Genomic DNA, 26,952 nt, shown 5'->3' with positions numbered 1-26,952 from the left:
ACAATGATCTAGGTGTGGACCGAGTTGAGTTTTATACACACGGCTTTGCTTAGGTATTTACAAGAGGGACGGTATCTTGATGTTCCTCGGGCGGGCCACTTACCCTATACGCGACGCTCACAAGGGAGGTCTTACCAGATGAATAGCCTCAACTGCAGTCATCGCGCGAGCGCGTATATGAATACTGGGCGAGACGATCAATACTTACATCACGCTAGCAAACACCTAGGCCGATATTGATCTTCGCTCTCGGCTCAGCATCAGGCTGTCTCACGCATCGAACGCAGATCACTTGTAGTGAGATGAATTGAATGGTGGAGGCGTATAGCTGCCCAATCAGTGACTTTCTGATATCACAGGGTAATGTAAAGTTAGCACCGAGCAATTTCTCTCGAGATGTTGGCGTCAGCCCCAAAATGCGCGTAAAGCCGGCCAATTAACGACTTCGGCCCCACCTGAGGCCACAAAAAGTGTAGCATCTCCAACTCACGCCCATTCGAGCCCACAACCTCTGTCGAATCCTACGTGGTTGCTCCTCCCCGTGACGCTCTGGATTTTAGCGCTGCTCAATCGTCTGTTGGCGTAGCATAGCAAGCTGCTTCTGGTAGTCCTCCTTTGCCTCGTCAGTTCCCCAGCGCGCGGCCCTCTCTACTGTGAACGCCTTCTCTATCTTTCTAACCTGCCGCCGGTGGGCTTCTGCCTCGGGCCCAAGAATCTTTAACAAGTTACCAGCCGATAGATCCTCTTTCTTACGGATGATCTCACGCCACTCGTTGGTTTGACCATATTTTGGTGCGTGTTCATCGAAGTCGGATGCAAGTGCGTCACTGTCGCTTGCATCGAATCTCTCTTCAAAACGCATCCCGTCGCACATTTCAACTTCCAAGCAACTCTTGATGTAGCGTTTGACCTTTGGAGGCATGTCTCGAAATCTAGACTGGTACTCTAGTACCTTGATCATGTCGACGAAAATGGTGCCTTTTGGTAGCTTGAATCCAATGTCGGCTAGACCCTGCTGTGTCAAATTCGGTCGATGGGAACAGACGCAGATTGTCGGGTGCCTTGACGATATTTCACGGAACATCTTGTCGAGGACCGCGACGGCATCCTTGGTCGATACAAAGCTGGAGTGGGTATCGCCTGGGTTCGCCTGCCATTTATTCTCCCGCATGCTAACGACGGACTGCGGCCACTTGGACCGCACCCAAAATCGGTACTCGTGTGACTTGTTCTGTTTGTCGCCGCTTGGATCCTTAGTGGTTGACACTGCGAGGGATGCTGGGGCTGGGATTTCCACAGACAAGACAGGCATTGCTTCTTCTTGCTTCCAGTAGCCCATCACCTCGTTACGGGCTATCCAGCCCTTCCAGGAATAGGCCAGACCAGACTGAGCCCACTCCATCGCCACCAGAGCGACATGCGGTTTCTCCCAGCAGCGAGCCAGGGTTTCGTTTTCTGTTGCGCATTCCCGTATTCTCTCCATCTCGCTTTCAGCGATAAGGCCAGTTGGTGGTATCATGGCAATCACTGGACGAATTACTCTGATGCTGTTAGTGCGGAAAAAAGAGGATAGAAAGGAACAAGAAACGGATACAACCAAAGCCGCTATTTAATCATTATTCTCTAACTAGCGCGTACGTTCTGAGAATAGACTTTCCACGTGATGATGTGCTCAAAACCAACACTATCAGCCCCAAGGCAGCAGCATTGCCTCGTAACACATGATCCCAAACTCAAGGTGGCTGAGTCGATGCTAAGGAGATTGTACCGACGCGACCGACCTTGGCCAACAAGAACTTGGACACTTGATACAACACTAAGACGACCGAAAGCCCTACTTACGTTGCGATGATGTGGTGGGGTGAAGCGCGCACAGTCATGTGTGAGGCGGAGTTAGCGCACATTAGGTCATCGGGCGTACCAACGCGGACGAAAGAAGGTTCCTATCGACACCTTGCAAGGTTTACATTGAGCAAAGTCTTTCCAATTTTGACTGAATTGTCAGATCGATGAGATACTCGTTTCATCTTCAAAATCCCTGTCTTGTATGGACCGGATAAGTATCTCAAACACATTCACTTATTGGAAGAGAAGATATTGATGTGTGCAGGTCGTGTTTCGTTACTACATGGGTGTAGACTCCACCACTACAATACACCCATACATTGTAAGAAAGCCAGAAATATCCAATCGCCGTCTCCTTGAACCATATACCAGTCGCTGAACCCGCAATTCTTGTGGCTTTAAGCTCAAGTCTCGTCTTCGCCCGTCCGACGTATTTAGCTAGACGTCTACTGGATAAGCGGGCCCTGCTTGTTACTCAAGTTCTCCGGGATAGGCTGATAGCGCATCTGGACCCAGAACTCTGGCCATTCGTCCCTGAGATGGCCTGAAGTCGATGAGAAAGCTCACGGTCAGTTTATCTTGTCAAGCGTTTCGAGTAATGCGTAATCCATGAGGGACCAGTATTATTCCTTAGCTCAGACTGATACTTACCGATGAGATTGACGAAGCCAGAACGAGGTGTGAGCTTGTGACCGCCTCCGTAGGACTCGAAGTGGTCCGCGGCGCTGCCAGGGTGGACTTGGTCGAACATAGTCCGGATGTCGGTCAAGGTAACTTGGTTACCGGACTTGAGGAGAGTGAGGATTTCAGGGAGGTGGCCGGCCTTGGTGGGGATGAGATTTGAAGGTATGTTTGGCATTGAGGCGGGATTTGTATGCGCGGGTTTGTTGTGAAGTGTGAGAAAGAAGATTAATGATATTGAGCTGTGTCTCTCGTTCTCAAAGGTGTGGTGTCTGGGGAAGAGGGATACTTGGTCCCTGATCGCTTGTTTATATACCTGGAGGGAGTGAGGTATCTCAAGAGTGAATAAGTAGAATTTCGAGGTGAGCAAGAGCGTGACCACGTCTAAGTCTTGTTGAAGGAGACTTCTAGGCAGCACAGGAGTATGCCAGACCAAAAGAGTCGGTCACGATCTTGACAATAACAATATGGCGGGGTTTACAATAACAAGATATCAAACGCGCTCACCTACCATTGCGCGTACTCCCACCCCTCGTCAGTCTGCGACATATGCGCATCTCCAAGTCTGCCTTCAATATCATCATCTTTAGCTCTAACTACCTCCTCGCTCCCCCCCATCCCATTCTTGCTCAGACTCCCCATCAACATCTTCTTGCGCCCTAATCTGAGCAACAGTGTCAGCCTTTACCAACGCCTCACCCAACCAACCCAATAACCTCGATCCAGCTCTACACACGATACCAAAACGAAAGCAGTACTGGAAGACTACGTTATCGCCCAAGATGTCGAAACTACGCGAGAAAGCTGACGGAGGCGCCTCCGTCAACTTACCATCTTCTCCTCGCTCATACACACAATCTCCATCGTCCTCCTTCTCCGCACCCTCTACAACCAGCCTCTCTTCTTTCTCCCGCGCCTCCCTCTACATAGTTTGCGGCGAAACCCAGATCGTCGTATCCTCCAAGTGTCCCTCCAACAACCCAACAGATCTTTTATAAACCTCCGTCTTCCCTTTCACCGCCTACACCAATTGAATGCCCTTACCCCTCGATAAGAGAAAAGTATGCGCAAAATAGCTCCTATCCTGTCTAATATCGCTTGCACTACTTAGGGGGTCTGGCAATCCAAAGGCATGGCACGCCCAATTACTATTCACAGCCCGTAGAGTCTCGTTGATGGCGATGTGGTGTATAGAAGACTCATTTTGCAGCTTTTCCAACGGCGTAAACGCTTTCGACTTGTGTGTCGCACTATCATCTACTCTCGCCAACGACGTCCCTGGATACGTTTCCAGGATAGATAAGTTAGCAGTGAGGTGTTTGCGGAGGGTGTAGAAGTATTCTAGGAAGAGGAGGATGGATGTACGGGATACGGGGGTTGGGCGAGTTTCTTGGATTAGTGTGCTGTTAGTGGACAGGGCGTAATAGTTGATTGTTGCAAGGTAGTTCAAGTAGTTTGGGTCTAGATCTTCGAATTCATCGTGGGTTAAAGAGGGGAGAGGCGGGAGATTGGCTAGGTTAGATGATAGTGTAGTGGCTGCTGAAGAGTTTGGGGATGGTTTTGAAAATGGGCAGTTAGCATCAGACTTTAGTTCGGACGCAACAGTTGATGCTGAGCCGTTGGTGACATCGAGCGCAGTAGGCGGGCCTAGAATTGTGAGAGCCTCGGTCGACATGGCCATCGCTCAACTATCTGGTGTAATACCGGGTGAATTGATGTTATCATATGTGCTCAAAGTTAACATATAAAAATCTTGCGCGCACTGTACGTAGCACGACATTGTTGGCGTGTATCGTACTTTTTCCAATCATCCAGACACTGCGGAGTAAGTAGACTGTAGCCACAGCGACAATAGTCAGATGGTAGGCTTCATCTTTGTCCGACGCCCAGTGCCGTGCTGGCATCCAGGCTTAGGTCAGACCGAGCTCCAACGTCCATCCCAAGCCAAACTGTCTTCGTCCGACCAGGACATTGCGCTATTCCTGCTCTTGCTCTGCCTCACTATCATCATGGAACATGCCATGTAGTCCTTCCCTTTCAGCACCGATCAAAGGAGCCCTCTCGCCCTCATGACGCGCGAAATGGCCTCCGATGCTGACAGCCAAAGTACTGAAGCCATGGATTATGGTACTTCCGAGGACAATGAAGCAAACAATGGGCCATATCATAGTAGCTGTCCGTTGTCGCTCCACTGGCAGGTCCTTAGGCGGCTGTGGAAGGGGCAGGGATGTACCGGTCTCGAGCTGCGCGCGGGCTTCGATGGCGAGGAAGAGAGCGCCGACACCCATTGGTCCAAAATGTCCGACAAAGAGGGCTTCGGTTGTGGTCTTTACCAAGGGCAACATCTTCGTCTTGAAAAGCGTGAAAACAATCGGGATTCTGCGGAAGAGCAGGATGAGTGCGAGTAAAGCAAGCAGTCGGAGAGGGGTGATTCCGTCCATCGCGTTGAAGCTCGCCCAGGGTATCATTGCACCGAAGAAGATGAAGAACGCTGAGTTGATCAGCAAGTCGATGATAACGGGCAGAGCGGTTCCTTCTGTGGGGTTCTTTTGGTTGTGCGCGAAGCCACGTCCTGCGAAGAAGGCCACTAGGAAGTCGTCCACTCCAAGAACCGATGCCAGTCCGATGGAGAAGATGGCCAGGAGTAGGTAAAAGGCCAGGTAGGAAGCTCGGCCCATCCACTCGCGGCTGTGCGAGAACCTGTATAGGCCGTTGAAGATGTATCCCAGGGCGATACCGAGGAGAACGCCTACCACGCACTGGTACAGTATTGTAACAAGGAACCATTTTGTGAAGAAGCCACCAGCGGTGTTCTTCAGGAGGAGACTCAACCCCAGATACAAGAACGGGAAGGATATGCCGTCGTTGCAACCACTCTCTGCGCTTAACAAGTCCCTAATCCGCTTGGGCACTCGGGTGCTGAACTGGCTGTTTGACAGAACTGAAGCCGCGAGAACAGGATCTGTGGGCGTGAGACAGGCTGATATCGTCAAAGCAGTCTGAAAGTCTGTGTCGAAAAGGAACATGATAAGCATTCCGCACATCAGCCAGCCGAACGACATGACAGGTCCGAGTAGAACAAGCAGGGCGCGCCAGTTCTTTTGAACATAGCCTGAGGGAAGCTCCAGGCCGACTACAAAGCACTGAATTCCGACAATGAGACGCGTCAATTCTTGGATTATTTCATCCTACAACGGTTAGCGTTGTTTGTTTGTATGGTGGGCGCACTTACAGAAAAGCCCCATTCGTATGGCCTGAGGAGGTTCAGAGCGCGTGGTCCGACGATCTATCGCTTTTGTTAGCAAGTTGTTCGTTCTTAAAGATGACTGCAACTCACGATACCAAACAGCGTGGCTAATGGCGGTTCTGAGAGATGCAGGCGGTTCCGGATCATAAGCGAGAATAGCGCGTACAAGATGAGGAAGAAGGTTAGGGTCACGTAGGTAACGTGAGGCCCCGTGGGCTCAAGCTGAGACCAAACCATGATGCTTTACTGGTCGTTGGAAATACGAGCGTGGTTTGTGGTGAGTGAGCTGAAGTCTCTGCGAAGCTTGGGCGAGAGCAGGCGTTCTATGATCGCCGTGACGTCGAAGGTAAATGGCGAACACCGCTAAAAGGCGCGCGCTGGATAGATAGCAGATATTCGCGCACAAAGACCTCGGGCGGCGAATATCATGGGGGACCTGAAGTGCAGAATTAATGGCGCGTTGGATCAGGTGTTGACCGCGAAGGATCACACTGCATGGAGGTGCGCATCGATGACGAAGGTTGGCTGGATTTGGCAGTGCGCTCGGACCGTAGTTGCCGGAAGTGGTGGCACCTTGCATGTTGAGACCACACGACCGCCTGGGCAGATTTGGATTCGGATGGAGTCTAAGAAAGAGCAGGTGTGATGTTCTCGCGAATCCATGTTTGCGGAGTATTATGGCCCTATCATATGTATGCACCAGTTCCGAATGCGATATATGCAGCTAGATCAAGCCACTATCTCCACGTGAGCACGCGAGGTAATCAATTCCACTACTTTTGTGAATCCAGCGCCTCCCTTGAATATGGATATGCCCAACGCCGCTCTCACGCGGTGATGCTACTCAATCTGGCCATGCTATGCGGCTGATATTAAAAATACATGCAAATTACAGTGAAACCGATGGTTGTGATTATGGGAATTGTCCGCTATGCGTCGTCCGGTGGGTTGTTGAAGAAGGCGAATCGTATCCTGTGGAGCTGGGAGGGGGGGAGTTAGAAAGGCTTGGTCTAGATGAGGATGGGATGCATACCGAGGGGAGCTTTGGAATGACGACTGCTATGGTCGCAAAACAGTTGATGAGGAAATACGTCAGATTGTAATTCGTGTAGTGCGTGCTGACGAGGAACAGCACAATGGGCACGCTGAGGAGGAACTTCTTGGCTGGTGTGTATTGTTCGCCGTTGTCAATCTGTTCCCACATGTTCAAGTTGTCGTAGGCGCCCGAGTTGAAGTCAAAAGGCACACCGCGCACGTAGTGGAACATGAGGTAGGATCCCGCCACGTACGAAAGGTTGACTAGGGTCCATGATGCTTCTTGCGACATGCCGGGGATGATGTCGAATAAGATCTTGCCGAAGAAGATGAGGACAAAGTGGATAGCCCAGGCGCCTGGAGGTGTTAGCCTGGGACATACAAACCAACACAACACACCATGTCTCTTTGACATGTGATATGCGCGTGCAGTGTGTGCTCACCCTTTGCATTCACCCATTCGGCGTTGAGGTTGGGCAGGGCGGACTGATCGCTCAGCTGCTCCAGAGACTCGGGGGGCTCTTTGTAGACAAGACTACTGCTACGTCGCCTCCTCGCGTCCTTTGCAGCATCCAGCGACATCTTGGAGTAGGACGAGGGCGAGTCTGATGGGCGAGATCCCGGGTCGCCAGCAAAGCTCAGGCGGGAGGTGCGATTGAGGAGTATGGGTGACAGTTTGGCGGTATTGCTGGGTTCGTCGGGCGGCCGGGCGGTGGGTGAGGGGGATGGATAGTCGCGTGTGCGAGTTAAGGCTATGGGAGAGCTGCCACGGGCAATGGCATGTCAGTGAGGTCCTAAAGGAGCAAGGCGGCGACGTGGGCTTTCAGGGTCTTACTGAGTACGCAATACCTTCCGGAGCGTCCGAGCTTCTGGCGTTGAGCGATTGGCGCGGAGAGAGAGGCGTGTAGACGGTAGCGATATAACGAGGCAGCGGGTAGAGGATAGGGAATTGTTGGCAGAGGAGGAGGGAGTGAAGCCTCAGTCGGCAGGCGTGAAGACGGAGGCGTGGCAGGTCCACATGATGCTCCCAAAGACCGTGTTCCTAGCAATCACCGAGGCCGTGCCCTGAGCGCAACCATACAACTCTAGAACCAGACACTACTGCCTCCGTACACGACAGACCCTCCAACCACCACCCTTTTCACCACCATGGCCTCGGAAGCGCCGCCCCCGATGGAGGCCCACGCCCTCGCCCTCGCCCACGATGCACCGCCCGCCGATGCACCGGATGCGACGCAGAAGCCCGTCAAGCGCTCGTGGAGGTATGACGCGCCAACGGATACAGTATAACCCCCAGCTAATGTGCATAAAAGACGAAAATACCGCAAGATGCGCATCAAGTTCGAAGAGGCCATGAACGACAGCGACAGCCTCATCAAGCAGGAGTGGAAGGCCATGGGCACCGCCCGCCGCCTGCAGGAGAACAACGACCAGATCCTCGACATCCTCCTCGAGCTCAACGAGCAGACACGCGTCAACCCGCGCCTGCGCTTCGACCTGCGCAACCTCTCCGCCGCCGACACCGCCGTGCCCTCGCTTGAAGCCGGCCCCGATCCAGAACTGGTAAAAGCACAGCTGCAGACGCTGAGAGAGGGCCTGGCCGCCAACACCATCACCCCCGAGGAGTACGCGACACGGGCAGATCAGCTGCACTCATCGCAGGCCATCCAGCAGACGCTCAAGTCGCTCGCCAGCCTTGAGGCCAAAATCCCCCACACGACGCGCGCCGACCTGCCCGACCACCCTGTCGAGGGCATCGACCTCAGCGAGCATGCGCCGGGCTACATGTCGCCCACCCACGAAGACGAATACCTCCTCGCTACCGACCAACTCCTCGAGCAGCCCGGCTTCGACCAGGCCCTCCAGCAGGGCCGCCCCGTCCGCCTCGCATCCGCTCAGCCCCCGCTCAGCGAAAAGGACCTTACCGTGCGCAACCCGGACAGCGTCTACAACTGGCTGCGCAAGCACCAGCCCCAAGTTTTCCTGCAAGACAAGGATGCGGCGCATCACGAGAACCTCTCTGAAAAGTCCGCTGCACCAAAGACCAGCAAGGCCAACGCAACCAAGGTCAAACGCGAGTCAAACATTGGCGGCGGCACACCCGCGCCCCGCGACCACGACGACGAAGACTCGGCCGCCCCCGAAACGGGCAAGGGACGACGCAAGACGGGCGGCGGCGGCGGCGACGACGACACCGCCTACCGACCCAAGGGCGGCAGCTCTCGACCCACAAAGCGCAAGCGGGAAGAGGGTGAAACGCCCGCGGGTAAGGGCAGCAGGAAGAAGAGTCGCCCCAGCGCGAGCACAGGACAAGCTGCTTGACCTGCTTGCTAACAGGGCGCATAGAAGAGCTGGCCCATCGAATTGTGACATGCACTCGTTGCGCGCGCCGTAATGATAGCAGGACCGCACTGAATTGCAACGTGCGAATCCACCTGGGGATTACTTCCACAGCCATTCCTTGTACGATGTGCGTGCGCCGTGGCGCCAAGTGCATTGTTGATCCACTCGGTATCGAAATCATGGATACATCTCTTCAAAAATAGTCGTAAAATTTTATGTTGGAATTGGGGATGGCGTTATAGGGAAATATTGGCGTAACGATGGGTCTAACTATACCCTTGGGAGTTCAATTCCCCGGAAATTGTATCAACAGGCGTTTTGACAACTGGAGATTAACTGGATATATGGGTATCATCCACACACTACAGCACAGAAAGATGCTGTTTCCATTGCGTATTTGTAACAACAACAACCAAACATTTCATATTCATACATCAACGTTTATATCAACCACACTATCTTAGTGGCTTCCCCCTCGCACCCCCCACCATAACCGTCTCCGGCGCCTTCTCCGCCTCATTCATAAACGGCAAACTCGTCTCAAGCACCTTCGTGCCATCCACCAACAACCCATTCCCCTTGCGCTGATCCTCAAGATACGCCGTCTTCATCCTCTTCTCCTCAAGATACTGTTTCCTCTCCTTCGTCAACACCCATTCCTTCGGGAACTCCGCCCTCTTCTTCGGCGTATGATGTCTGAAATCAAACGGCACATCCTCAAATGTGTCTTTACCCTCCTTTGCTTCTTTGATAATGGCAGACAGGGTGTTGCCTAGGAACCGCTTGTTCTGCGCTTGTGTATCGAAGTTCTCGCAGGAGAGCTTGACGATGTTGGTGGAGGGGTTGTAGCGGGGTCCGGCGAGCTTTATCACTTTGGAGACTTGTTGGGTGGTTAGAGAGTGTGACGCGGTGAGGTCGTTGGGCGAGAACTCGACGACGACTTTGTTGGCGGCGGGGTGCGATTCGCCGAGGTAGGATGTGTAGCGGAAGCGGAAGGGTGTTGCGGATGTAGGGGGTTCGAAGGGGCGGGCGAGGTCTGAAGGATGTTAGCATATGCATTTCGTGCCATGTCTTGTTCAATATATGGTCGACGTACGACTCAAAAGCGGTAACTCCCACGCAATCAACCGCGCATACTCCCTCAACTCGCGGTGCTGCTCCAACTCTCCATGTCCGTGACTCGTCAGGTCGTCTCCGTAGTAATCCTCATCCGGTCCCATGCTCTCTTCTCCCTCGGCCCAGAACCCGGTGGATACCTTCCTCTTGTCATCCTCTTCAATATCAAAGTCTTCATCTGCTTCCAGGCCAAAGTCTTGGGTTTGCGGTAGACCGCGTTTTCCCTTGCGGAGGGCGTCGCGAACAACAGCAGGGTCGATTTCTGCGAGAGATGCACGTAGGTTTTCCAACATGGCGGATTCTCGTTCTTGCGGTGTCATGTCCTGGAATGCTTTCGTCTGCGTGGTATTTGAGAAGGATGATTGAGGTAATTCCGGTGCAAGTTCGTCCAGAGTTTCAGTCGGGGGCTTTGCATCTGCTGCGGTTACGGAGCCCTCTTTCGTGGGTTTATTGGCGTACCGCCGTGGCGTTGTGGATATTGGCCGTTGCCATTGTACGGGTGTGTGTTTCGGTGCGGCGAGCGTTCGTATCCGCGAGGGGCATTGGCGTGACTGCAAGAGCAGTCTTCGTGGTATTGACGCCATTGGATGTGGTTGGACGAGTGATGCTGTCGTCGACTTTTCGCGATGCAGGAATGCTTGGCGATGGGGTGCAAAGCGTGGCCGTGCGTTGGACCAATTGGAACTAAGACGGCCCCGACCTTCGCCGCCGTCCTTGCATCGTGACCATCTTGACGCCAACTTGATTTCGACTTTTGGTTCTGATCTCGAGGGAGTTGATGGATAGCCTGAGCAAACTCCCTGACTACCGTCTCCCGATATCTTAATACTCATCACGTCCGTCATGGCTTGGAACTGGACGTCTGATTCGAAGCTCTGCTTCGTGACTACCGGAGCAACGGCGCCATTCACCGAGCTCATTGAATCAGTGCTGAGTCCGACGTGTCTGGATTCACTACGCGAAGGAGGGTTCACACATATTTTGGTCCAATATGGATCTGCCCAGGACGTGTACAAACAGTTCTCAAAACTCGCTTCAGCATATATACAGGAGACCCCGTCAAAAGGAAACCTCGTCATAGATGGTATAGATTTCAACCCAGACGGACTGAAAACCCAGTTCCAGTTGGTACAGCGGTCGAAAGGCTTGGTCATCTCGCATGCTGGTACGGCACAGCCAATCCATTTAGTTGATTCATCTAACGATACATAGGATCGGGTTCTATTCTCGAAGCACTTCGCTATCAGATCCCACTCATCGTCGTGCCCAATACTGGGCTACTTGATAACCACCAAGAGGAGCTCGCCGTTGCAATGGAACGGAACAACTACCTCGTTCGTGGGGATGTAAAGTACGATTATGCTTTGGATTTGTAGTAGCCTAAACTGATACATGTATAGGAACCTCGCGCCTGCGATCAAGAAGTCAGACGAGTTTCGACTGAAGATGTCACAGTTCCCACCTATGACGAGTGGGAAGCATCGTGAGACTAAGAGCTTCGCGGCAATCATGGACGAGACGACGGGTTATATGGATTGATGCAACCTTCGTCAGCACATCTTTGACTTGTGTTCGCGCAAGAACTCGAATTTGAGGAGAATTGAGCACTGGCCAGACGCTTGGGAGAAGGCTTCGCTGTTCGACATTGCTCGCGTTTTGAATACTCAGTTCTCAACTCACAGCACTTCCAGCCTAGAAATGGTTGAAGAAGAAGCAGAGGTATGTCATTATCTCAAGGAATGATATTCTGGCATTAGGGTACTATGTCGCTTCTACAACACAACGGTGCGGCAGGATGTACCGTAAGGACTAGGTGGACACTGTTGGCAATCGCGTCACCTGTCACTTCCATTGGGTCACGGCGTGGAACCGAGATTGGTTGCTCCGGGTGTCTATTGCGGTAATCACTTCCCCTTCGCGCTGCATGCAGGTTTCCGACTGCCCGGTATCTCACTTTATACGTGTCTGCGACGTTCGCACCTGAGCTTTATAGATGGTACCGGCAATTCTGGCTTGTACCACTCAGTTCACCTCAACACTTGTTCACTTCCAAACACCACTTGGTCTTTTCATTGGACTATTTTTCTCTGCTTTACTGCACCTCGATAATCTGGCTCAGATACAGCAAACAATACAATCCACAGCCAATCCCAGCATGCCTACGCAGTCCTTCATCACAACGCTGTTGGCTGCTGTAGCTTCTGTTGTAGCAGCCACCCCGAGGTGAGCACCCTTTTGTCCAAGTTCAGTCTCATAGGCTTATCAGATATGCAGCACTCTTCATGAGCGAAGCGTCGCCTTCGACTGGGGCACAGACAAAGTGCGAGGTGTGAACATTGGCGGTTGGCTCGTTGTGGAGCCGTAAGCAAACCAACACCCATTGTTTGCTTCGCCTGACACTGCCAGGTTCATCACGCCATCCATCTTCGAGAAGTACGACTCAGAAGAATGGCCAGTCTTTGACGAATGGACACTTTGCGAGCGACTGGGCCGTGATGCTTGTGCCGATGTGTTGAAGTCACATTGGGATAACTTTTTCTCGTTGGAAGATTTCTGGAAGATCAAGAACTCCGGCTTCAACGTCGTGCGCATTCCCGTCGGTTACTGGAGGTGAGACTTCCTACAATTCCACCATGCAACTCCACTAACGGCACATCTTATAGCTACGTGGAGCCCTGGGGCCCTTACATCGCCGGTGCAGCTCTTTATCTCGACGCCGCAATCGACTGGGCGCGCCAAACCGGTCTAAAGGTCATCATAGATCTCCACGGCGCACCCAAATCTCAAAACGGCTTCGACCACAGCGGCCACACAGCATCCTGGCCATCCTGGGGCGACGCCGAGAGTTTGAGGCACACACACGCTGCACTCAGTGTAATCTCACAAAATTACGCCAAACCAGAGATGCATGATGTCGTGGTGGCTATTCAATTCCTCAACGAGCCTTTCCTGATGAAGCTCGATCGCGAGATGGTCAAACAGTTCTACAACGACGCGTATTGAAGCCTACGAGATATCAGCGATACACCCGCCATGATGCATGATGGTTTTGAGAACCCATCTTGGCTGAACAGTTTCCTGACTACCAAGGATGGTGCGAGCGATGTGATTGTCGATCACCATGAGTATCAGATCTTTGACGATGGTGCCAATGGCATGTCCGTCGACCAACATGTCGCTCTTGCATGCAACTCTGTACGTTACAAGCTCTCTATCATCACACAGAGTAACGCCTGCTAACCCCTCCCTTCCAGGTCAGCAACTACGACAGCTCCGACAAATGGATCAGTAAGCCGTGCCCCTCCCTTCTCCCAAATTCCCCCAACTAACCCCCACCCCAGTCGTAGGCGAATGGTCCGGTGCCTTCACAGACTGTGCCCCGTATCTCAATGGCTTCCACCTGGGCTCCCGCATGGAAGGCAGTTTCCCCGGCTCCTACTACATCGACACCTGCGTGGGTAAATCCGGTCCCGTTGCTTCATGGTCTCAAGACTGGAAGAATAGTGTGCGTCGCTACATTGAGGTCCAACTCGATGCGTATGAAGCCAAGACCAAAGGTTGGATCTTTTGGAACTTCAAGACTGAGGGTGGCGCGGGCGAGTGGGATCTGTTTCAGTTGATTGACGAGGGGGTTTTTCCCGCAACCGCTGGGGGAGAGGTGATTTGGGAAGGCTTGTAACAACTTTTGAGATGTAGTGGTGTGGGATGGAAAGTTTGGTGGTCTGATGGGAGACGGGTGTAATGTTGCGATGGATGGGCGAGGAGGTATAGGGTGGTACTTGTGTATGGGTATGTGGCATCTTAGTGGATATATACTGACATCGCATGCAATACGAGAAAATGACCTGGCTATCACACTCGTCTTCACATGTCGACTCAACAATCCCGCGTTCTTCGTACTCGGCGTCTATTTTTTTGTAACACAGTGAGTAGTGCATAGTTTTCTTCGCACCTACATCGAAGATCAGTAACCCGCTGAATATTATCTCTCACAAAACCATCGCACACTTCCTAGCACCAACTAGGCATTTACATTCATCACCACGACATATAATATGCACCAACTCCTCAGCAGCGAAGCCTTGTCCTCTTTCATTCATTTCCTTTACTATATACAATCGTATATACATCCCAAAATCTTCCCCACAAACGACAATTGCTGTATTTTGGTTTTCATTTGCGAGATCCAACTTCGGACGTGCCATCGGCCTTGTAAATATAACGCCACGAGAATCGTGCCATTCGATTCCGATTGGCACTTCCTGACCTCGTTGCGAGACGTCCTGACAGATGACGCATTGTGTGCTTCGGACACATGTCGTTAGTATGGTACCCGATGTGGTTGCACTGTGGAGCCGCTTAACCACGTACGCGTGCGTGGAGGGACTTCTACACGATATGCACTAGAGGCACCGTATACAGAAACTGGAAACTCTTCCAGCTATGAAGTGTCGAGGCCGAGAAAGTGTGAAGAAAAAATTCTGTATATAAACCTCCCTCATTATATATACGCGTACTCGCAAATCAAACTCCGCGCTGCACAGCTGTGTGCGAAGGCGGGTACGTATCCCGGTTTTTGTTCGATCTTCCTCTGATGGAAAACACGCTGGGTGTGTACATTGAAGAGCGATGAGAAATGACACCTGCTCAGATCATATGGGTAACGGCGACGTGACGCAGATTGCACCATCGAAGCGTCCAGTACTGGGTTCGCTGGGAAGACAAGGTGCCTCAATGGCTACCAGCATTGGATGATGTTGTCCGTTGTGCGCGACTCGCACACGAAACCTTTCGACAATGAGCAACAACCGGCAGAATATGTGCACCTGGCAAGTGTCCTTCGAAATTGCAGTCCTGCGGTTCGCGACAGAACACGCACGATTGACTGTGGACTTCCTCACCCACTGGTACTGCGATGATACAGAGCGACAAGCTACTCACCATACCATACACAAAGGCACTCTTGAATGACAGAGATCGCAATCAGCAGAGACTGTGATCTTGACTTGGAACCAAGCAGCCCTCGCTTGCTTTCCTCAGCACTCCATTACGAGAGCAGAATGCAAGTCCAACGCGCAAACTTTGCGCGCAAGAAAAGTTCGTTCTGCAAGGCGAAAGTTTCTGATACACAACCCTGCTGCGATCATAAAGTCCAGAACCGCACATCGTCATTTTGTCCTCTCCGCAGACCCGTCATTTACTATTTTTGCGCGTGCACACCGGAAGACGTGGGCTTTCCCGCTCGCCACGACCACGGCCCTCCTCTTGTCCGTATTGCGTGTCTGTGTTGCGTGCTCGGATCGCACAAATCTTATCGGACAGACACTCGGAGAGGATGTTGATGCGCATGGGAAGTTTTGATAGGAAAGAAGTCCAACAGTTTAAAGTGTGCGGAATTCCGCAGACGCGCGCGAATGAAGGTCGCTCCCACTGCCGCACATGCTGACGCGAAGTACCGAGCCAATTGCCTCGGTTTCCACGGATTCTTAGTCGGCTAGTGCTGATTGCCGGTGCCGCGCTCGCTAGTTGGGCCTGGGAACTGCAGCAACCAGCACAACGGTTTTGCGCCAAGTACTGGGTACCAACCAATTTTGGGCTGTCACTGGGCAATGCGTGGTCTTCACCCCTTCTTTTGATTCCAGGGCTGAGAGTCGATCTGTGTGGCCCTGTCTGGGAAACCAAAAAGCACAGACTGGGGTTGCGATCGCATCGTGCAAATTATAAGGCGGTGGTCAGAGAGCGTTGTGTTCGCCCCGTAACGTGTCCAAACTTCTTGGGCACGAACGTCGCGAGGAAGAGCCTAACTACTTCGGGACATCGCGTTTGGGCACCGGCCGGCTACTGCTACTGACATGCTCCGAACCACGGTCGAAAATTTCGAGTCTTTCATCAAAGTTCATCAGCTTGCTGTGCGCAGATTCAACAAGCAGGTTGATGCTGGATTTCGATGATGACCTTGCTTCACGGACCAAAGCTTCCTCTCAAGATTGCTCATTGAACCACCACTATGCGCTGCGAAGTACTCCTATCTGGCAACAAAGAAGACTTTCACATGACGTTTGGTCCACTTCCGCGACCCGCATCGTTCATGCAAGGACAAGACTCCGTGGGGAGCTGCGTAATGCAGACGAAACGTGGGAGCACAGACGAAAAGTAATGGGAAACCTCGAGAACACGGTGCGAGAGCGACTTTGAAAAAGCTGTTGCTGGATTTTAGAGTTTCGGACCGGTTTACGTCGCCTTGTTTGGCAAGCCTCAACAGCCCAAGGCGCCTCATTACCAACGGCTTTAACGCGAGCGCTCTGGGAAATTGAGCACATGTCATCGGATCGAAGTGGGAGTGTGTTCTGGACCAGCTCGCTAATGACCTACTCCACATTATTCTCCGACACATCCCAGCGATCATGTTTCGCATCACATGGGATGCCTTGGGTACTGATGGGTTCTGTCGTGAAGTGACGAGCCATCGCAGCTGTCTCTATGGAAACGTTGGTGCATGGACAGAGTTCACTCACATCTGCAATATGCACTCCAACGGCTTTCTGGATGGTGAACCAGTCTTTCATTCTTTGGTGTGCATGTAGCTAAGGTATAAGCGAAAAATACACCCCGGTCCTCGTCTTTCTGAGGTCATCGGATGAGAGTCCGAACCACAACATTGCCCCGCCTCAGCAGCATTGAGCCAATCAGGCCCTTTGCCGGACAGTCGCTGGACTATTGACCGAACGGCTCTGCATGGATCAACCGTTTTTCTGGCGTATTACGAAGATCGCCCCGCCTTGCTTTGCGACTGTTAGCGGGGCCGGAGGCCGCGCAGCTGCGTTTCCCAGTTTCAGCTGTATTTGTACCCGTGGCGCCCTTGGTCAACACAACAACAACAATCACAAAAAAGCAACTGGCATGCCCCTATCAACATAAACACCCCGCGCGAACCACTCCTGAAACATTGAACTCTCTTCGGACCCAAATCGAAATCAATCACTCTCAACCAGGATGTCGACTACCATTGGTGTGCCGTATGACGACCTTCGCCCGCATGTGCTGCGACAGAAGAAGTCGTTCTTCCAAAGGCTGAACGAAACCCACGACCAACTCCTCTCGCACATGCGGTCGTTGAAAGAGGATCCCGTACTTTCGGTCAAGCAATCAGCGGAACGCACGAGGGCATCATCGACAACATCGCTCACATCAGTACCGGAGTCAGATCGGGAAAGCTACCAAGACACGACGCGATGCACCGAATTCGACCTCGAGACCCCGATATCCAGCGGATTCCTGTCCCCGCCAATCTCGCCAGTCGAAGGCAGCTTCTTCCCTATCCAGCAATTCCTGATTCCCATGGATCGCAAGCCCAGCAAAGAGTTCATCCAAGGCATGCAAGGCTACGTGCACTGGAAGCAAGCAACCTACGAGTCCACCCTCAGCCCTCCCATCTCCCCTCCCCAAACACCGCAAAGCAGCTACTCGTGGAGCTCCTCAAGAAGCACTCGCAGCGAGATGTCAGACGAGGAGATGGACGACTGGCTCGACCGGCCCATGGACGCAGACGTGCATCGCTTCCGCAAGATCTCCGCGTCCTCGCTTGAAGAACCTTTTGAATCCGACGAAGACGAAAAGAAGATCCACGTCATCCAAGAGCAACCAGAGGACGAAGACAGCGCGTCGCGCGAAGAACGCCAGCACATCTCCGCTATGTGGCGTGAGACGTGGTGCATGCGCGACTCTCAGGCAGAGACCCTGCTTGAAAGCCAGAACAGCGACATCGCCCCCGAAGTAAAGGAAGTGGCTTCGCTAAAATCCACCAAAACCAAGAACCGCGAGTCCAGGTTACTTTCGTTACCGGACGAACTCCTCCGCAACATCGCTCTTCATGTACCACAGGAGCACACGCAGCCCTTCCGGTTGAGCTGCGCGAAGTTCGAAAACCTTGTTCAGACACCACTTTGCTCTACTTGAGCCAATTCAGAAAATTTCCTTTGTCATTTTTGCATCGCGTCCGACGTTTGTCGAGATTGCAGTTATATACACCGCCCCGGAGAGGGAGCTAGAAGAGACGCCGCTTGGCACCATTGCATCAACGCATTTTCATTATTTTGCGCAACTTGTGTATTCGGTAGAGAGAGAGAGAGAGAGAGAGAGAACAGCATCGCGTCGCTTGAAGATAGACGGCCTGTCGAACTACATAATGCGTCGAACGAAGACGACATCAAGTAGATGTTGCCATCGACGTAAAGGATTGGGCAGGCGGGTGAGATTCAAGTGTGGTGTTGAGATGGAAATCCTTGGATACATAATATTTATTAATGTGAACCATTAGATGAGAGACAGGGTATACATTAGACGAGACACAGAGAGAGAGAGAAACATAAGAAAGGCATTACCATCAGTATCAAACTTCGTTCTTGCTTCACACCATCTCCTTCGCTTGTGGTCTCTGCTGATATGTCCTCCCGCTCTCGTAGATATCGTGTGAATGCACCGACTCCGTTACATCCACATTTGTCGTCACCGTGATGTTGCCCATCCCGCCACTTCCATGTGCTTTACTGTGTAGCCGAGTGTCGCTCTCTGTGCTTCCTCGCTCCCCGCTTGTTGAGCTTCCTCCGGAGGGGCTCCTCCTTAGGTCCCCAACTTGCTTTGTCGTCGCGTCGATTGTCGTGAGCATGTAAGACTTGCCAGCAGCGCCATGACCTGCGTACTCGCCTTCTGATGTCTTGTTCGATGCAAGGGGACCGTAGCTTTTAACCGCAGAGCGCTGCTTTGTACCTTTTCCATATGCATCTGAGAAGTATCGCGGTTGAGAGTTCTTGCGAGAGCCGCTGCCGTATGTGGATACGAGGATGGATCGGAAAAGCGGTTTGAGGCAGGGCAGGTTGCCGGCGACGATACCGACGTTGCATTCGACAACGGTCCAGATAGTCATGTCGCGCGAGTCCCAGAGGAGGTCGCCTTCTCGCCCGTAATTAGGGAGATAGGATAGTTTGACCAAAGCGGCGACTGTAGCGAATGTACCAAGGCCGAGGATACAAATGAGGGACGCTTTGTGACGGCGGTTCATTTGCACGCCCCACAGCATAGGAATCTACATGGGTGCGTTAGCATAGTCAATGCAGCGGTGAGGATCTGGAGGCACTTGCAGGTATGCCCACTGAGAAGGCAATATCGGTGATGATGTTTAGTACGATGTTCAGGAAGCCGAGGGCTTGTCTCGTCTGGATGGTCCAGCATGTGCCTTTGGCGCTTTGATCCCACATGAGACTTAGGGGTCTGCATTGCGTGACGACTGTAAGGGCGCAGCCGAGAGTGTAAACCGTCATGAATACTAGGGCTGGTTAGCTTCGTATACTGCTATCAGAGATTTATGCTCTCACCCATGATGCCGATGATCAAGCGCCTGTAAAGCCGTCCGACCGCAATCCGAAGGAGAAAGAACCCCACAGAGACCTTGACGAAACAGATGGCGAACAAGAATATCGGCTGCGAAATGAGGTTCAACCTCAGAGCGGCTATGAAGTCTTCCTTTTTGATGTAGTCGATGTGTTTCCCCGCTCCCATGTGAACCTGTGGTATAACAAGGCATTGGCCAGCAATGCACTGCGGAGCGTTAGCAAGTTGCAGTAATTCCAAGGACTGTCGCTCCATACCAATGTCATAGCCAACAGCATCACATAGTCCTGATCGCAAAAAGTCAGTGCTGTTCACACATGCCTTGCCAGCGGAGTACTCACGTCCCAACCAACATTCCTGATCATCTTAACTCGGACATAGAACCTCGCAATCGTCGTGAGCACGGCCACGACGGTGACGGTTAGCGTGCTTGCGAGAATGGTGGGACCCTGATCTTCGTAGGGACGCATTGGTGGCATGGTTTCGCCGCTTTGTTGCATGTTGGAAAGCACGTCAATTGAAGGTGAAGGATTCCGGATCACGCAAGTCTTTCGAAGTTCCAGCAAGATGCTTGCACTATATGCAATATAGTACCAGTGAGCGGGAGTTCGCGACGACGTCAGGGGTTTCACATGGCGTACGTCTTGAGACCAGCAGCTCCTGTCTGCAAGACCTTAAACCGCCACACGGAAGGACGGAGAGAATACAGTTAACCGCAAACCTTGTTTTGGCATCTGCGATCCATCACGCCGCGCAAGAGGTTGGGCGCATCGAATCTGGTACCGAGCAATAACGACATGTGCTGGCGAGAAACCGTCTGGACTAGCCTCGCTACACCTCGAAGGAAGGGTGGCTGTGGACGGCTCATTCGAGACGAAAGTATGGGCCTTTGCGTGACAGAACGACGGGGCAGGGAATAGTGTCCCTTGATTCAAGAGTACCCCTGCAGACGGTAGAGTCTCAAGTGCAGGGTCTCGGGGCACGGCACTGGAAGGGTAATCTAAGTGCGGTCCTAAAAGACCTCGGGAGTTGCGACGGCACTGAGCTGTGGCGGACCGCCCATTGTAGCGGCGCTTTCTGACAGTAGTACATGAATTGAATCGCCATTGAAGGTGTTCTTCGTGCTACCAGTCAGTGAAAATAATTGACCCTACCCGCAAAAAGCAGACACAGATGCATGACTGAGCTACCTGCCACGTGGGTGTGAAGCTGCCAAGGTAAGGCCGCGAGGTACTTACTCGAAGTACCGCATGAACCGCACTCTAGAGATCGTTAGAATGAGTGATGAAGGGCTAGCAGTCTGCATGTCATACCGTTTACTGCACATCTTCGAAACTAAAACGCTGCAAAGTGCTAGTCTGGAGCTCGGGCCCGTGGAGAGTGATTTTATCAATACGACCGAGTACGATAGGAGAAGAGGGGGGAGTCCGCGGATCAAATTGAGTACGTTGATGGTATCAGGCTGTGAAGAGAAGGGCCGTTGCGTGAGTAGATCCCCAAGGCCGTGTAGGCTGTACTTGAACATGGACTCTGCCGCTGCCGGTAAGCTCGAAAACATACTGAAACGATACTCGAATTCATCTACTGCAAACCGAGGCAGGACTGAAGAGAGCTGAGAGCTGAGGGATCGGCTAATCTCTGCTGCGCTCCTCGCTTCCAGGCGCCTTGTAAGGAAGGTCGTAACAGACGGCAAGTCCTCAGAGGCGCGAGAGGTAGTGCGTAAGCCAATGACTGCTTTAGAATGGGGCCTCCCGCGCGGCTCGCACGTTAGATTCGCAATCGAGATTACCCGGTAGCCTGGAGGCCTCACTAGCCTTGCGGTCGTATAAATGGAGTGGAGGAAGCGGGACGGGGAGTCGGCAAGACGGATCTCATCCCTTAGCGCGGCCTAGCGGATCGCGCCACCAATGTGCAGCGGCATGAGATGCTTAGCAGCCTTGACCCAACACGCACAATATCCGAGCTACCAGGCCTGATGCAGACAGCTGAATCATGGAAGGATCAGTACACTTCTCAGGGAATTTTCGCAAACCACATGGCTCTGCCGCCAGGATGAATATTTCCTTCCCTGCACGTGGGCGGGTCGCGGCTCATTATGCAGGTCTCGGGCGTGATAGCCTGCAGACGTGGAACAGACTGGTCTCAAAGCACCCTCGGCATCAAAAGACAAGTTTACGGACATGGCCGAGGTAGAGTTGTCGAACTACTTGTTGTATGGGTAACTAAAGATTGCGGAGCTCATACATTACTCGCACCCGTCATGATTCAGAATGCTGCGCGCCCATCATGTTCCCGCGCATCAACTCTGGGTCTTTATCCAAACGACGCTAGGCCCGTAGCCATCCGAAGACCGGGCAGTCTTTACTTGATACTATGGGTACATCGGTGCTATATGAGTTGTCCGGCAGGCTACTTCCGGATCAGCCATGCACATGTCGCCGAGCGATGGCTCTTCGATGGCTCTTCGTATGGACTCGCTTGCGGACACGACCCGGTTCACAGGTAGCCTGCCAATCTAGCCTCAGGGTCCTTGCGCTCAGGGCATAACTATAGTCGGAGATGGGGATGGGCATAGGCTCCAGCTCCAGAAAATTATTGGCCCCACACGTGGCATCGCCTTGCCATGCTCCAATGCTCCGCCATCAGACGGAGATAGCAAGACTAGATGCGGTGTACAGCATTGTTCTGGCAAGGTTCGTGGTGGCTTCGGCTTGTGCTCGCCACCAACCCCGGCAGTCAGCATGGCAAGCTCAATTGGTAGTGGTGTATGGTCATTTCTTCAAGGTATATGTATAGGAGCGGCACGTTTTCCTTTTGAACATCAGCACTCAGCTTCTTCTGCTAAACAAGCCACTTCTTGATCCTTCAGTTCCATTGGTCAACGGACAACATGCGTTTCAACTCTCCCATCGCACTGGCCCTGCTCGCTGGAACTCTATCACACGCGCTACCAGCTCCACAAGATGCGCCGATAGACCCTTCTTCGCTACCAACTGCTCCCTCAAGCGATCCTTCAGTCGCCAGCGAACAACTTGAGCAATTGGCTCTGTTCGCTCAGCAACAAGTCGAGGAAGCTCTAGCAGCAAGTTCGTCAAAGCGAGCCGCTTGCACCTGGAACAATGTGTCGGTACGCAAAGAATGGAACGCCCTGACGAAGCCGGAACGCAAAGCCTACACCGACGCAGTACTCTGCCTCCAAAAGAAGAAGGCCAAAACACCTGCTTCAGTCATCCCAGGAGCAAAGTCTCGCTTCGATGACTTTGTTGGCAACCACATCCTGAAGACTCTGGAGATCCACTACACTGGAACCTTCCTGGCATGGCACAGGTACTTCACCTGGCAGTACGAGCAGGCCCTCCGCAACGAGTGCGGCTACAAGGGCACTCAGCCCTACTGGGATTGGGCAAAGACTGCTGCTAGCGGCCTAGAGAAGTCACCTATGCTCGACGGATCCGACTCTTCTATGTCTGGCAATGGAAAGTTCATCCCAGGTCAGGGACAAGTCGTTATTGCTGGCAGGGGCGAACCTTACATCTACATCCCCGCTGGTACTGGTGGCGGCTGTGTAGAGAGCGGCCCATTCAAGGACATGAGTAAGTACTCAACACAATCACTACATTCTCGAATCAGGCACTAACAATCATCACAGAGGTTAACCTTGGCCCAGTCGCTCTAAGCACAACCAACGGAACCGAAATCGCAAACGGCGACGGCCTCTCCTACAACCCCAGATGCCTCAAGCGCGACTTGACCGACTACAGCAACAAGAAGTGGGCCAACGCGACCGCCATCGCCGACCTCATCATCAACAAGAAGGGCATCTGGCAATTCGAGATGGTCATGCAGGGTGTACCTGGAACAGACAGTCTGGGTGTACACGGAGGAGGTCACTACTCCATGGGCGGCGACCCCGGCCGTGACTTCTTCGTCTCGCCCGGTGACCCACTTTTCTACCTCCACCACGCCCAGATTGACAGGACTTGGTGGATCTGGCAGCAGCTCGACCGCAAGACGCGCACAAGCGAGGCTGGCGGTATCTCCGGTACTGGCACCTTCTTGAACATGCCTCCCTCGGCCAACACGACTTTTGATACAACCATCAACCTTGGCTATGCTGCGGATGGTACGGAGAGGATGGAGGACTTGATGAGCACGACTGAGGGACCTTTCTGCTATATCTACGTATAAGCTTGAATGACCGTTATGACACGCATGTATGCGACTGTATATACACAATAATTAGTAATTAGACATGAAACCTCAAGATCTTCATCAGTACCTGCCACTGCTCTATAGCCCTCAGATATACGGCACAAGTATTACACAGCATAAAACACCCCCTTCCAACGCCACAATCTCGCACATCCAACCAAGACACTACCGCCAACCATACAAGCACCCGCCACCTTCATCGCAATTTGCCCTCCCCGCTCACTCCCCTCAATCAACGCCGCAGCCCCAACAAGCCCACCAAAAGCACTCAGCCCAGCCAACACCATCCCAATAGCAACCCGTGCGGGCATATCATCTTCCCACCTCCCACTTATTTTCCTACTAAGTAACGACGCCGCAACAACCATACGCAGCGAGAAAATCGCCCCAAGCGCAACTCCGTACAACGCCGCAAGTGAGATAACAACAACAAGTTTTGGATAGAGAACAGGCGCAAGACAAACGGCACCTCCCAGCACCGCCGCAGCAACAAACACATTCACCGCCCCAATCTTTCTCAAAACATGTATGTTTGCCGCTGCAGATCCTGAGATAGCGGCGACGCTCAACATAGTAAGGACGCTGTACGTTGCTGTATCCGGGAAGAAGAGTCCAGGAGTTTGCGTTAGTAGTACGATGCTGTAGAAGGGGTATACGAGGATTCCTAAGAAGACAAGCATGTAGCCTAGGAGAAACCACATCCCACCACCCTTTAAATCGTTAAGGAAGTGTTTGGGCATACAGAGATGAAGTGTACGTCCCTCCATCCACTCCTTCTCTTTCCGTGGATCGAGTCTCGCGAGGAGGAGGAATGCGGTGAATAGCGTAGCGGCCATAACGCCTCCGGTGTAGAGATGGACCCGCGCCCCGTTACCATCTTCACTACTTTGGTAGGAGAATCGCGATAGGGCGGTATACACCACGCTTCCTGCAAACCCCGCAAATCCACTCTGCACAGATACCAGCGGGACGTCGTTTTTGTAGTGCCCAGCAAGGACGAGACTACTAATCGTAAAACAAGCCCCCAGTGCGGTACCTAGGACTGGTCCTTGCAACACTACCACAGCGGCATAACTCCGCGCCACATACAACGAGAACTGTGCTGCAATAGCCAGTATGATGCCGACTCCAAACAAGACTCTCCAGCCCCATGGTCGGGAACTGGAGTCGAGTATGCAGCGGTATATATAACCGATTGGCAACGGCGACGCGAAGAGGAAGAGGAGTTGGAGACTCGGTATTAAAGCGAGGGAAAGGAGGGAGTGCGTGGGGAAGAGGGTTGTGAAATGGTGTTCTAGCGTTGTGCTGTATGACAATGGTGTGCCGAGGACGTTGAAGAGAATGAGGGCTTGGGACCACATGCTTTGTTCAGTCAGCTAGGCTCGTCTCGTTTATTGAGAGGGTAGAGAGAGAACTGTGGAAGATGGTCGTACGATCGGTTTCGCTGTCTAGGTGCTGGCTCGCGGGGTGCGGGTAGAGGTGAGGAGCGTGCATGCGGTATACGGGCTGCGAGTCTGTTGGAGGGATTCCATTTAGAAGCTGCAGCCGGGATGCCGAAGTTGCCTTGTTGGATGGCGGAGAAGCTGGGTGGTTCGGGAGGTTGACGACGGTTCATGAGGGAGTGGTGTCTGCGTCGGACCTCGACTTCGGTGTGGGAATTGTTGAATCTATGCAGTGAGTGACGCGAGTAGCAGTGTCGAGTTCAGAAGTTGTCTAGTGACGAAGGTTGACGTGTGTGTATCGGTGCGATTGATATGCAAACGAAGAGGCCGAGACCACGATTGACTGATACTGCCTGCTTGATTGGTACATATATCAAACGCACCAGCTGTATGTCAATGCTATCGTGAATGTCCTCGAAGTAGGACTCGATGGCGATGATGCGCTACAAATACACCAAACCACAAAGTGCACGTCACAAGCAGTACACGAACCCGCACTCTCATCAGCGAAGAAATCTCATATTCAATCTTCCTATACCACATTAGTTCCGATAGAAACCTCATTCACCCCATACCAGGCCGCAATTCACACGTCGTAATAACGAACCCAAAAACAACCCAGAACGCCAGGGCGCAGTCCTCGCGCCCATCCCTCCATACATACATACCATCCTTTTTACTGCTCCATCTAAAAGATGGAATTGACAATATTTCCACCAATCGTCGCACCCGCACCAAAAATCGCCGCATTGCCCAACTTCTTACCAAACTTCTTGCCATTCTGTTCCATCTTACTCGGCTCACCCGCTGGCTGCACCTGTCCGCCTTGCTGCGCTCCACTCGCAACATCCAATGGCATGTTACCGTAGTTACTCGGGGCCGGCGCCCCACTGTACGCAGGCACAACGCTCTTCTCCTCTTTGCGGACGTAGCTAGCCGGGAAAATACCCTCCATACCCGTGCGCTCGTTCCGTCCCTTCCACCACTCATTGTTCATGTACTCTGTTACGACGACCTTGTCGTTGGGCATGAGGGCGAGGTCGCCCGCGTCTTGCGCGTTGTACTGGTACATTGCTGAGGCATGGGCGAGGACGGGGGGACCAGCGGGTGTAGCGGGGACGGAGGGGTAGGCTGGGGGTGGTGCGTTGGCGGTGTTGTCGGCGTAGTAGCCGATGTTTGCGGGGTTCTTCTTCTCTGGCGGAGGTGTGGGCTCGCTCTGAATGTTCATCTGGGAGAGCTGTGCGACGGGCACGGCGGGGAGGGCGCGCGCGCTGTTCTCGGCTGAGACGGGGAGTTGGGCAGCGATGGTGTCGTGTTGCGCCGGGGTGAGGACGTTGGATTCGACGAGGAATTCGAGGTTCTACGCAGGTATTGTCAACTTAAGGCCATTTTCAGGAGATGGGCAAGCTTACGTTCTTGATATCGCGGAGGGATCGGTTGATCATCGCGTTTCTGAAGGTGTCCGCCATGATGAGTGTGCTTTGAGTGTTTCTATCGCGTGTAATGCGCAAATACGGGTTCTGTGAGGACGCTCAGGCAGATTGTAAGGAGAAGTCGGTCAGAGAATGCGCGATGGAAGTTGGTGAGACGGGGTGGAGTTGATACGGGCGGGAGCACGCCTAGCACCACACCACTCGGAACGTC

General features: G+C 52.8%; 12 protein-coding genes across 12 annotated transcripts; 5 read left to right on the top strand and 7 right to left on the bottom strand.

Moving 5' to 3' along the window:
- Positions 1-294: 294 nt before the first annotated feature.
- BKA58DRAFT_2218 (uncharacterized protein) lies at positions 295-1,594 on the bottom strand. Its single transcript, XM_046166263.1, has one exon. The coding sequence runs from the start codon at positions 1,517-1,519 to the stop codon at positions 557-559; it is 963 nt and encodes a 320-aa protein (XP_046030310.1). The 5' UTR covers positions 1,520-1,594; the 3' UTR covers positions 295-556.
- Positions 1,595-3,535: 1,941 nt separating this feature from the next.
- On the bottom strand, positions 3,536-4,201 carry BKA58DRAFT_445610 (uncharacterized protein; the record flags this gene model as incomplete). The annotated part of the gene is made up of 1 exon (XM_046174145.1): positions 3,536-4,201. One exon carries the CDS (start codon positions 4,199-4,201, stop codon positions 3,548-3,550), a length of 654 nt encoding a protein of 217 aa, XP_046030309.1. The 3' UTR covers positions 3,536-3,547.
- A 301-nt stretch (positions 4,202-4,502) lies between these two features.
- Positions 4,503-7,390, bottom strand: BKA58DRAFT_304639 (ORMDL family-domain-containing protein; the record flags this gene model as incomplete). The annotated part of the gene is made up of 6 exons (XM_046167021.1): positions 4,503-5,714; positions 5,759-5,812; positions 5,864-6,014; positions 6,251-6,399; positions 6,807-7,165; positions 7,252-7,390. 6 exons carry the CDS (start codon positions 7,388-7,390, stop codon positions 4,503-4,505), a joined length of 2,064 nt encoding a protein of 687 aa, XP_046030308.1.
- Positions 7,391-7,957: 567 nt separating this feature from the next.
- BKA58DRAFT_395843 (IEC3 subunit of the Ino80 complex, chromatin re-modelling-domain-containing protein) lies at positions 7,958-9,130 on the top strand (the record flags this gene model as incomplete). Its single annotated transcript, XM_046171325.1, has 2 exons — positions 7,958-8,070; positions 8,122-9,130. 2 exons carry the CDS (start codon positions 7,958-7,960, stop codon positions 9,128-9,130), a joined length of 1,122 nt encoding a protein of 373 aa, XP_046030307.1.
- Positions 9,131-9,606: 476 nt separating this feature from the next.
- Positions 9,607-10,851, bottom strand: BKA58DRAFT_433208 (mitochondrial ribosomal subunit protein-domain-containing protein; the record flags this gene model as incomplete). The annotated part of the gene is made up of 2 exons (XM_046173167.1): positions 9,607-10,187; positions 10,248-10,851. The coding sequence occupies 2 exons, from the start codon at positions 10,849-10,851 to the stop codon at positions 9,607-9,609; spliced, it is 1,185 nt and encodes a 394-aa protein (XP_046030306.1).
- Positions 10,852-10,985: 134 nt separating this feature from the next.
- On the top strand, positions 10,986-12,033 carry BKA58DRAFT_2115 (glycosyl transferase). The gene is made up of 3 exons (XM_046166054.1): positions 10,986-11,432; positions 11,480-11,618; positions 11,668-12,033. The coding sequence occupies exons 1-3, from the start codon at positions 11,111-11,113 to the stop codon at positions 11,804-11,806; spliced, it is 600 nt and encodes a 199-aa protein (XP_046030305.1). The 5' UTR covers positions 10,986-11,110; the 3' UTR covers positions 11,807-12,033.
- A 389-nt stretch (positions 12,034-12,422) lies between these two features.
- BKA58DRAFT_406951 (glycoside hydrolase superfamily) lies at positions 12,423-13,946 on the top strand (the record flags this gene model as incomplete). The annotated part of the gene is made up of 7 exons (XM_046171995.1): positions 12,423-12,490; positions 12,542-12,628; positions 12,674-12,877; positions 12,931-13,240; positions 13,322-13,462; positions 13,522-13,555; positions 13,609-13,946. The coding sequence occupies 7 exons, from the start codon at positions 12,423-12,425 to the stop codon at positions 13,944-13,946; spliced, it is 1,182 nt and encodes a 393-aa protein (XP_046030304.1).
- A 3,191-nt stretch (positions 13,947-17,137) lies between these two features.
- On the top strand, positions 17,138-18,254 carry BKA58DRAFT_2101 (uncharacterized protein). The gene has a single exon (XM_046166028.1). It carries the CDS (start codon positions 17,261-17,263, stop codon positions 18,221-18,223), a length of 963 nt encoding a protein of 320 aa, XP_046030303.1. The 5' UTR covers positions 17,138-17,260; the 3' UTR covers positions 18,224-18,254.
- A 420-nt stretch (positions 18,255-18,674) lies between these two features.
- BKA58DRAFT_304357 (uncharacterized protein) lies at positions 18,675-20,124 on the bottom strand (the record flags this gene model as incomplete). Its single annotated transcript, XM_046167014.1, has 5 exons — positions 18,675-19,349; positions 19,417-19,589; positions 19,639-19,861; positions 19,912-19,941; positions 19,996-20,124. The coding sequence occupies 5 exons, from the start codon at positions 20,122-20,124 to the stop codon at positions 18,675-18,677; spliced, it is 1,230 nt and encodes a 409-aa protein (XP_046030302.1).
- A 2,355-nt stretch (positions 20,125-22,479) lies between these two features.
- Positions 22,480-24,015, top strand: BKA58DRAFT_327366 (uncharacterized protein). The gene is made up of 2 exons (XM_046168105.1): positions 22,480-23,247; positions 23,304-24,015. Exons 1-2 carry the CDS (start codon positions 22,545-22,547, stop codon positions 23,840-23,842), a joined length of 1,242 nt encoding a protein of 413 aa, XP_046030301.1. The 5' UTR covers positions 22,480-22,544; the 3' UTR covers positions 23,843-24,015.
- A 476-nt stretch (positions 24,016-24,491) lies between these two features.
- BKA58DRAFT_445597 (uncharacterized protein) lies at positions 24,492-25,481 on the bottom strand (the record flags this gene model as incomplete). Its single annotated transcript, XM_046174144.1, has 3 exons — positions 24,492-24,505; positions 24,609-25,228; positions 25,300-25,481. The coding sequence occupies 3 exons, from the start codon at positions 25,479-25,481 to the stop codon at positions 24,492-24,494; spliced, it is 816 nt and encodes a 271-aa protein (XP_046030300.1).
- A 257-nt stretch (positions 25,482-25,738) lies between these two features.
- On the bottom strand, positions 25,739-26,929 carry BKA58DRAFT_2069 (SH3 domain-containing protein). Its single transcript, XM_046165957.1, has 2 exons — positions 26,721-26,929; positions 25,739-26,668 (listed from the first exon to the last, which is right to left on the bottom strand). The coding sequence occupies exons 1-2, from the start codon at positions 26,775-26,777 to the stop codon at positions 25,997-25,999; spliced, it is 729 nt and encodes a 242-aa protein (XP_046030299.1). The 5' UTR covers positions 26,778-26,929; the 3' UTR covers positions 25,739-25,996.
- Between the last annotated feature and the right edge of the window lie 23 nt (positions 26,930-26,952).

This window comes from Alternaria rosae (genome assembly GCF_020736505.1).
Source record: "Alternaria rosae strain MPI-PUGE-AT-0040 chromosome Unknown BKA58scaffold_1, whole genome shotgun sequence".
Classification (NCBI taxonomy): domain Eukaryota; kingdom Fungi; phylum Ascomycota; class Dothideomycetes; order Pleosporales; family Pleosporaceae; genus Alternaria; species Alternaria rosae.
This window is presented reverse-complemented; position numbering and strand designations above follow the sequence as displayed.

What these genes read in the sequence shown, in the direction of transcription:
- BKA58DRAFT_2218 (XM_046166263.1), bottom strand. Translation starts at nt 1,519, where the DNA reads ATGATACCACCAACTGGCCTTATCGCTGAAAGCGAGATGGAGAGAATA.
- BKA58DRAFT_2115 (XM_046166054.1), top strand. Translation starts at nt 11,111, where the DNA reads ATGGCTTGGAACTGGACGTCTGATTCGAAGCTCTGCTTCGTGACTACC. An exon ending in CTTGGTCATCTCGCATGCTG is followed by an intron (nt 11,433 to 11,479) that starts GTACGGCACAGC and finishes AACGATACATAG; the next exon opens with GATCGGGTTCTATTCTCGAA. An exon ending in CTCGTTCGTGGGGATGTAAA is followed by an intron (nt 11,619 to 11,667) that starts GTACGATTATGC and finishes ATACATGTATAG; the next exon opens with GAACCTCGCGCCTGCGATCA.
- BKA58DRAFT_2101 (XM_046166028.1), top strand. Translation starts at nt 17,261, where the DNA reads ATGTCGACTACCATTGGTGTGCCGTATGACGACCTTCGCCCGCATGTG.
- BKA58DRAFT_327366 (XM_046168105.1), top strand. Translation starts at nt 22,545, where the DNA reads ATGCGTTTCAACTCTCCCATCGCACTGGCCCTGCTCGCTGGAACTCTA. An exon ending in CGGCCCATTCAAGGACATGA is followed by an intron (nt 23,248 to 23,303) that starts GTAAGTACTCAA and finishes CAATCATCACAG; the next exon opens with AGGTTAACCTTGGCCCAGTC.
- BKA58DRAFT_2069 (XM_046165957.1), bottom strand. Translation starts at nt 26,777, where the DNA reads ATGGCGGACACCTTCAGAAACGCGATGATCAACCGATCCCTCCGCGAT. An exon ending in CCCTCCGCGATATCAAGAAC is followed by an intron (nt 26,669 to 26,720) that starts GTAAGCTTGCCC and finishes ATACCTGCGTAG; the next exon opens with AACCTCGAATTCCTCGTCGA.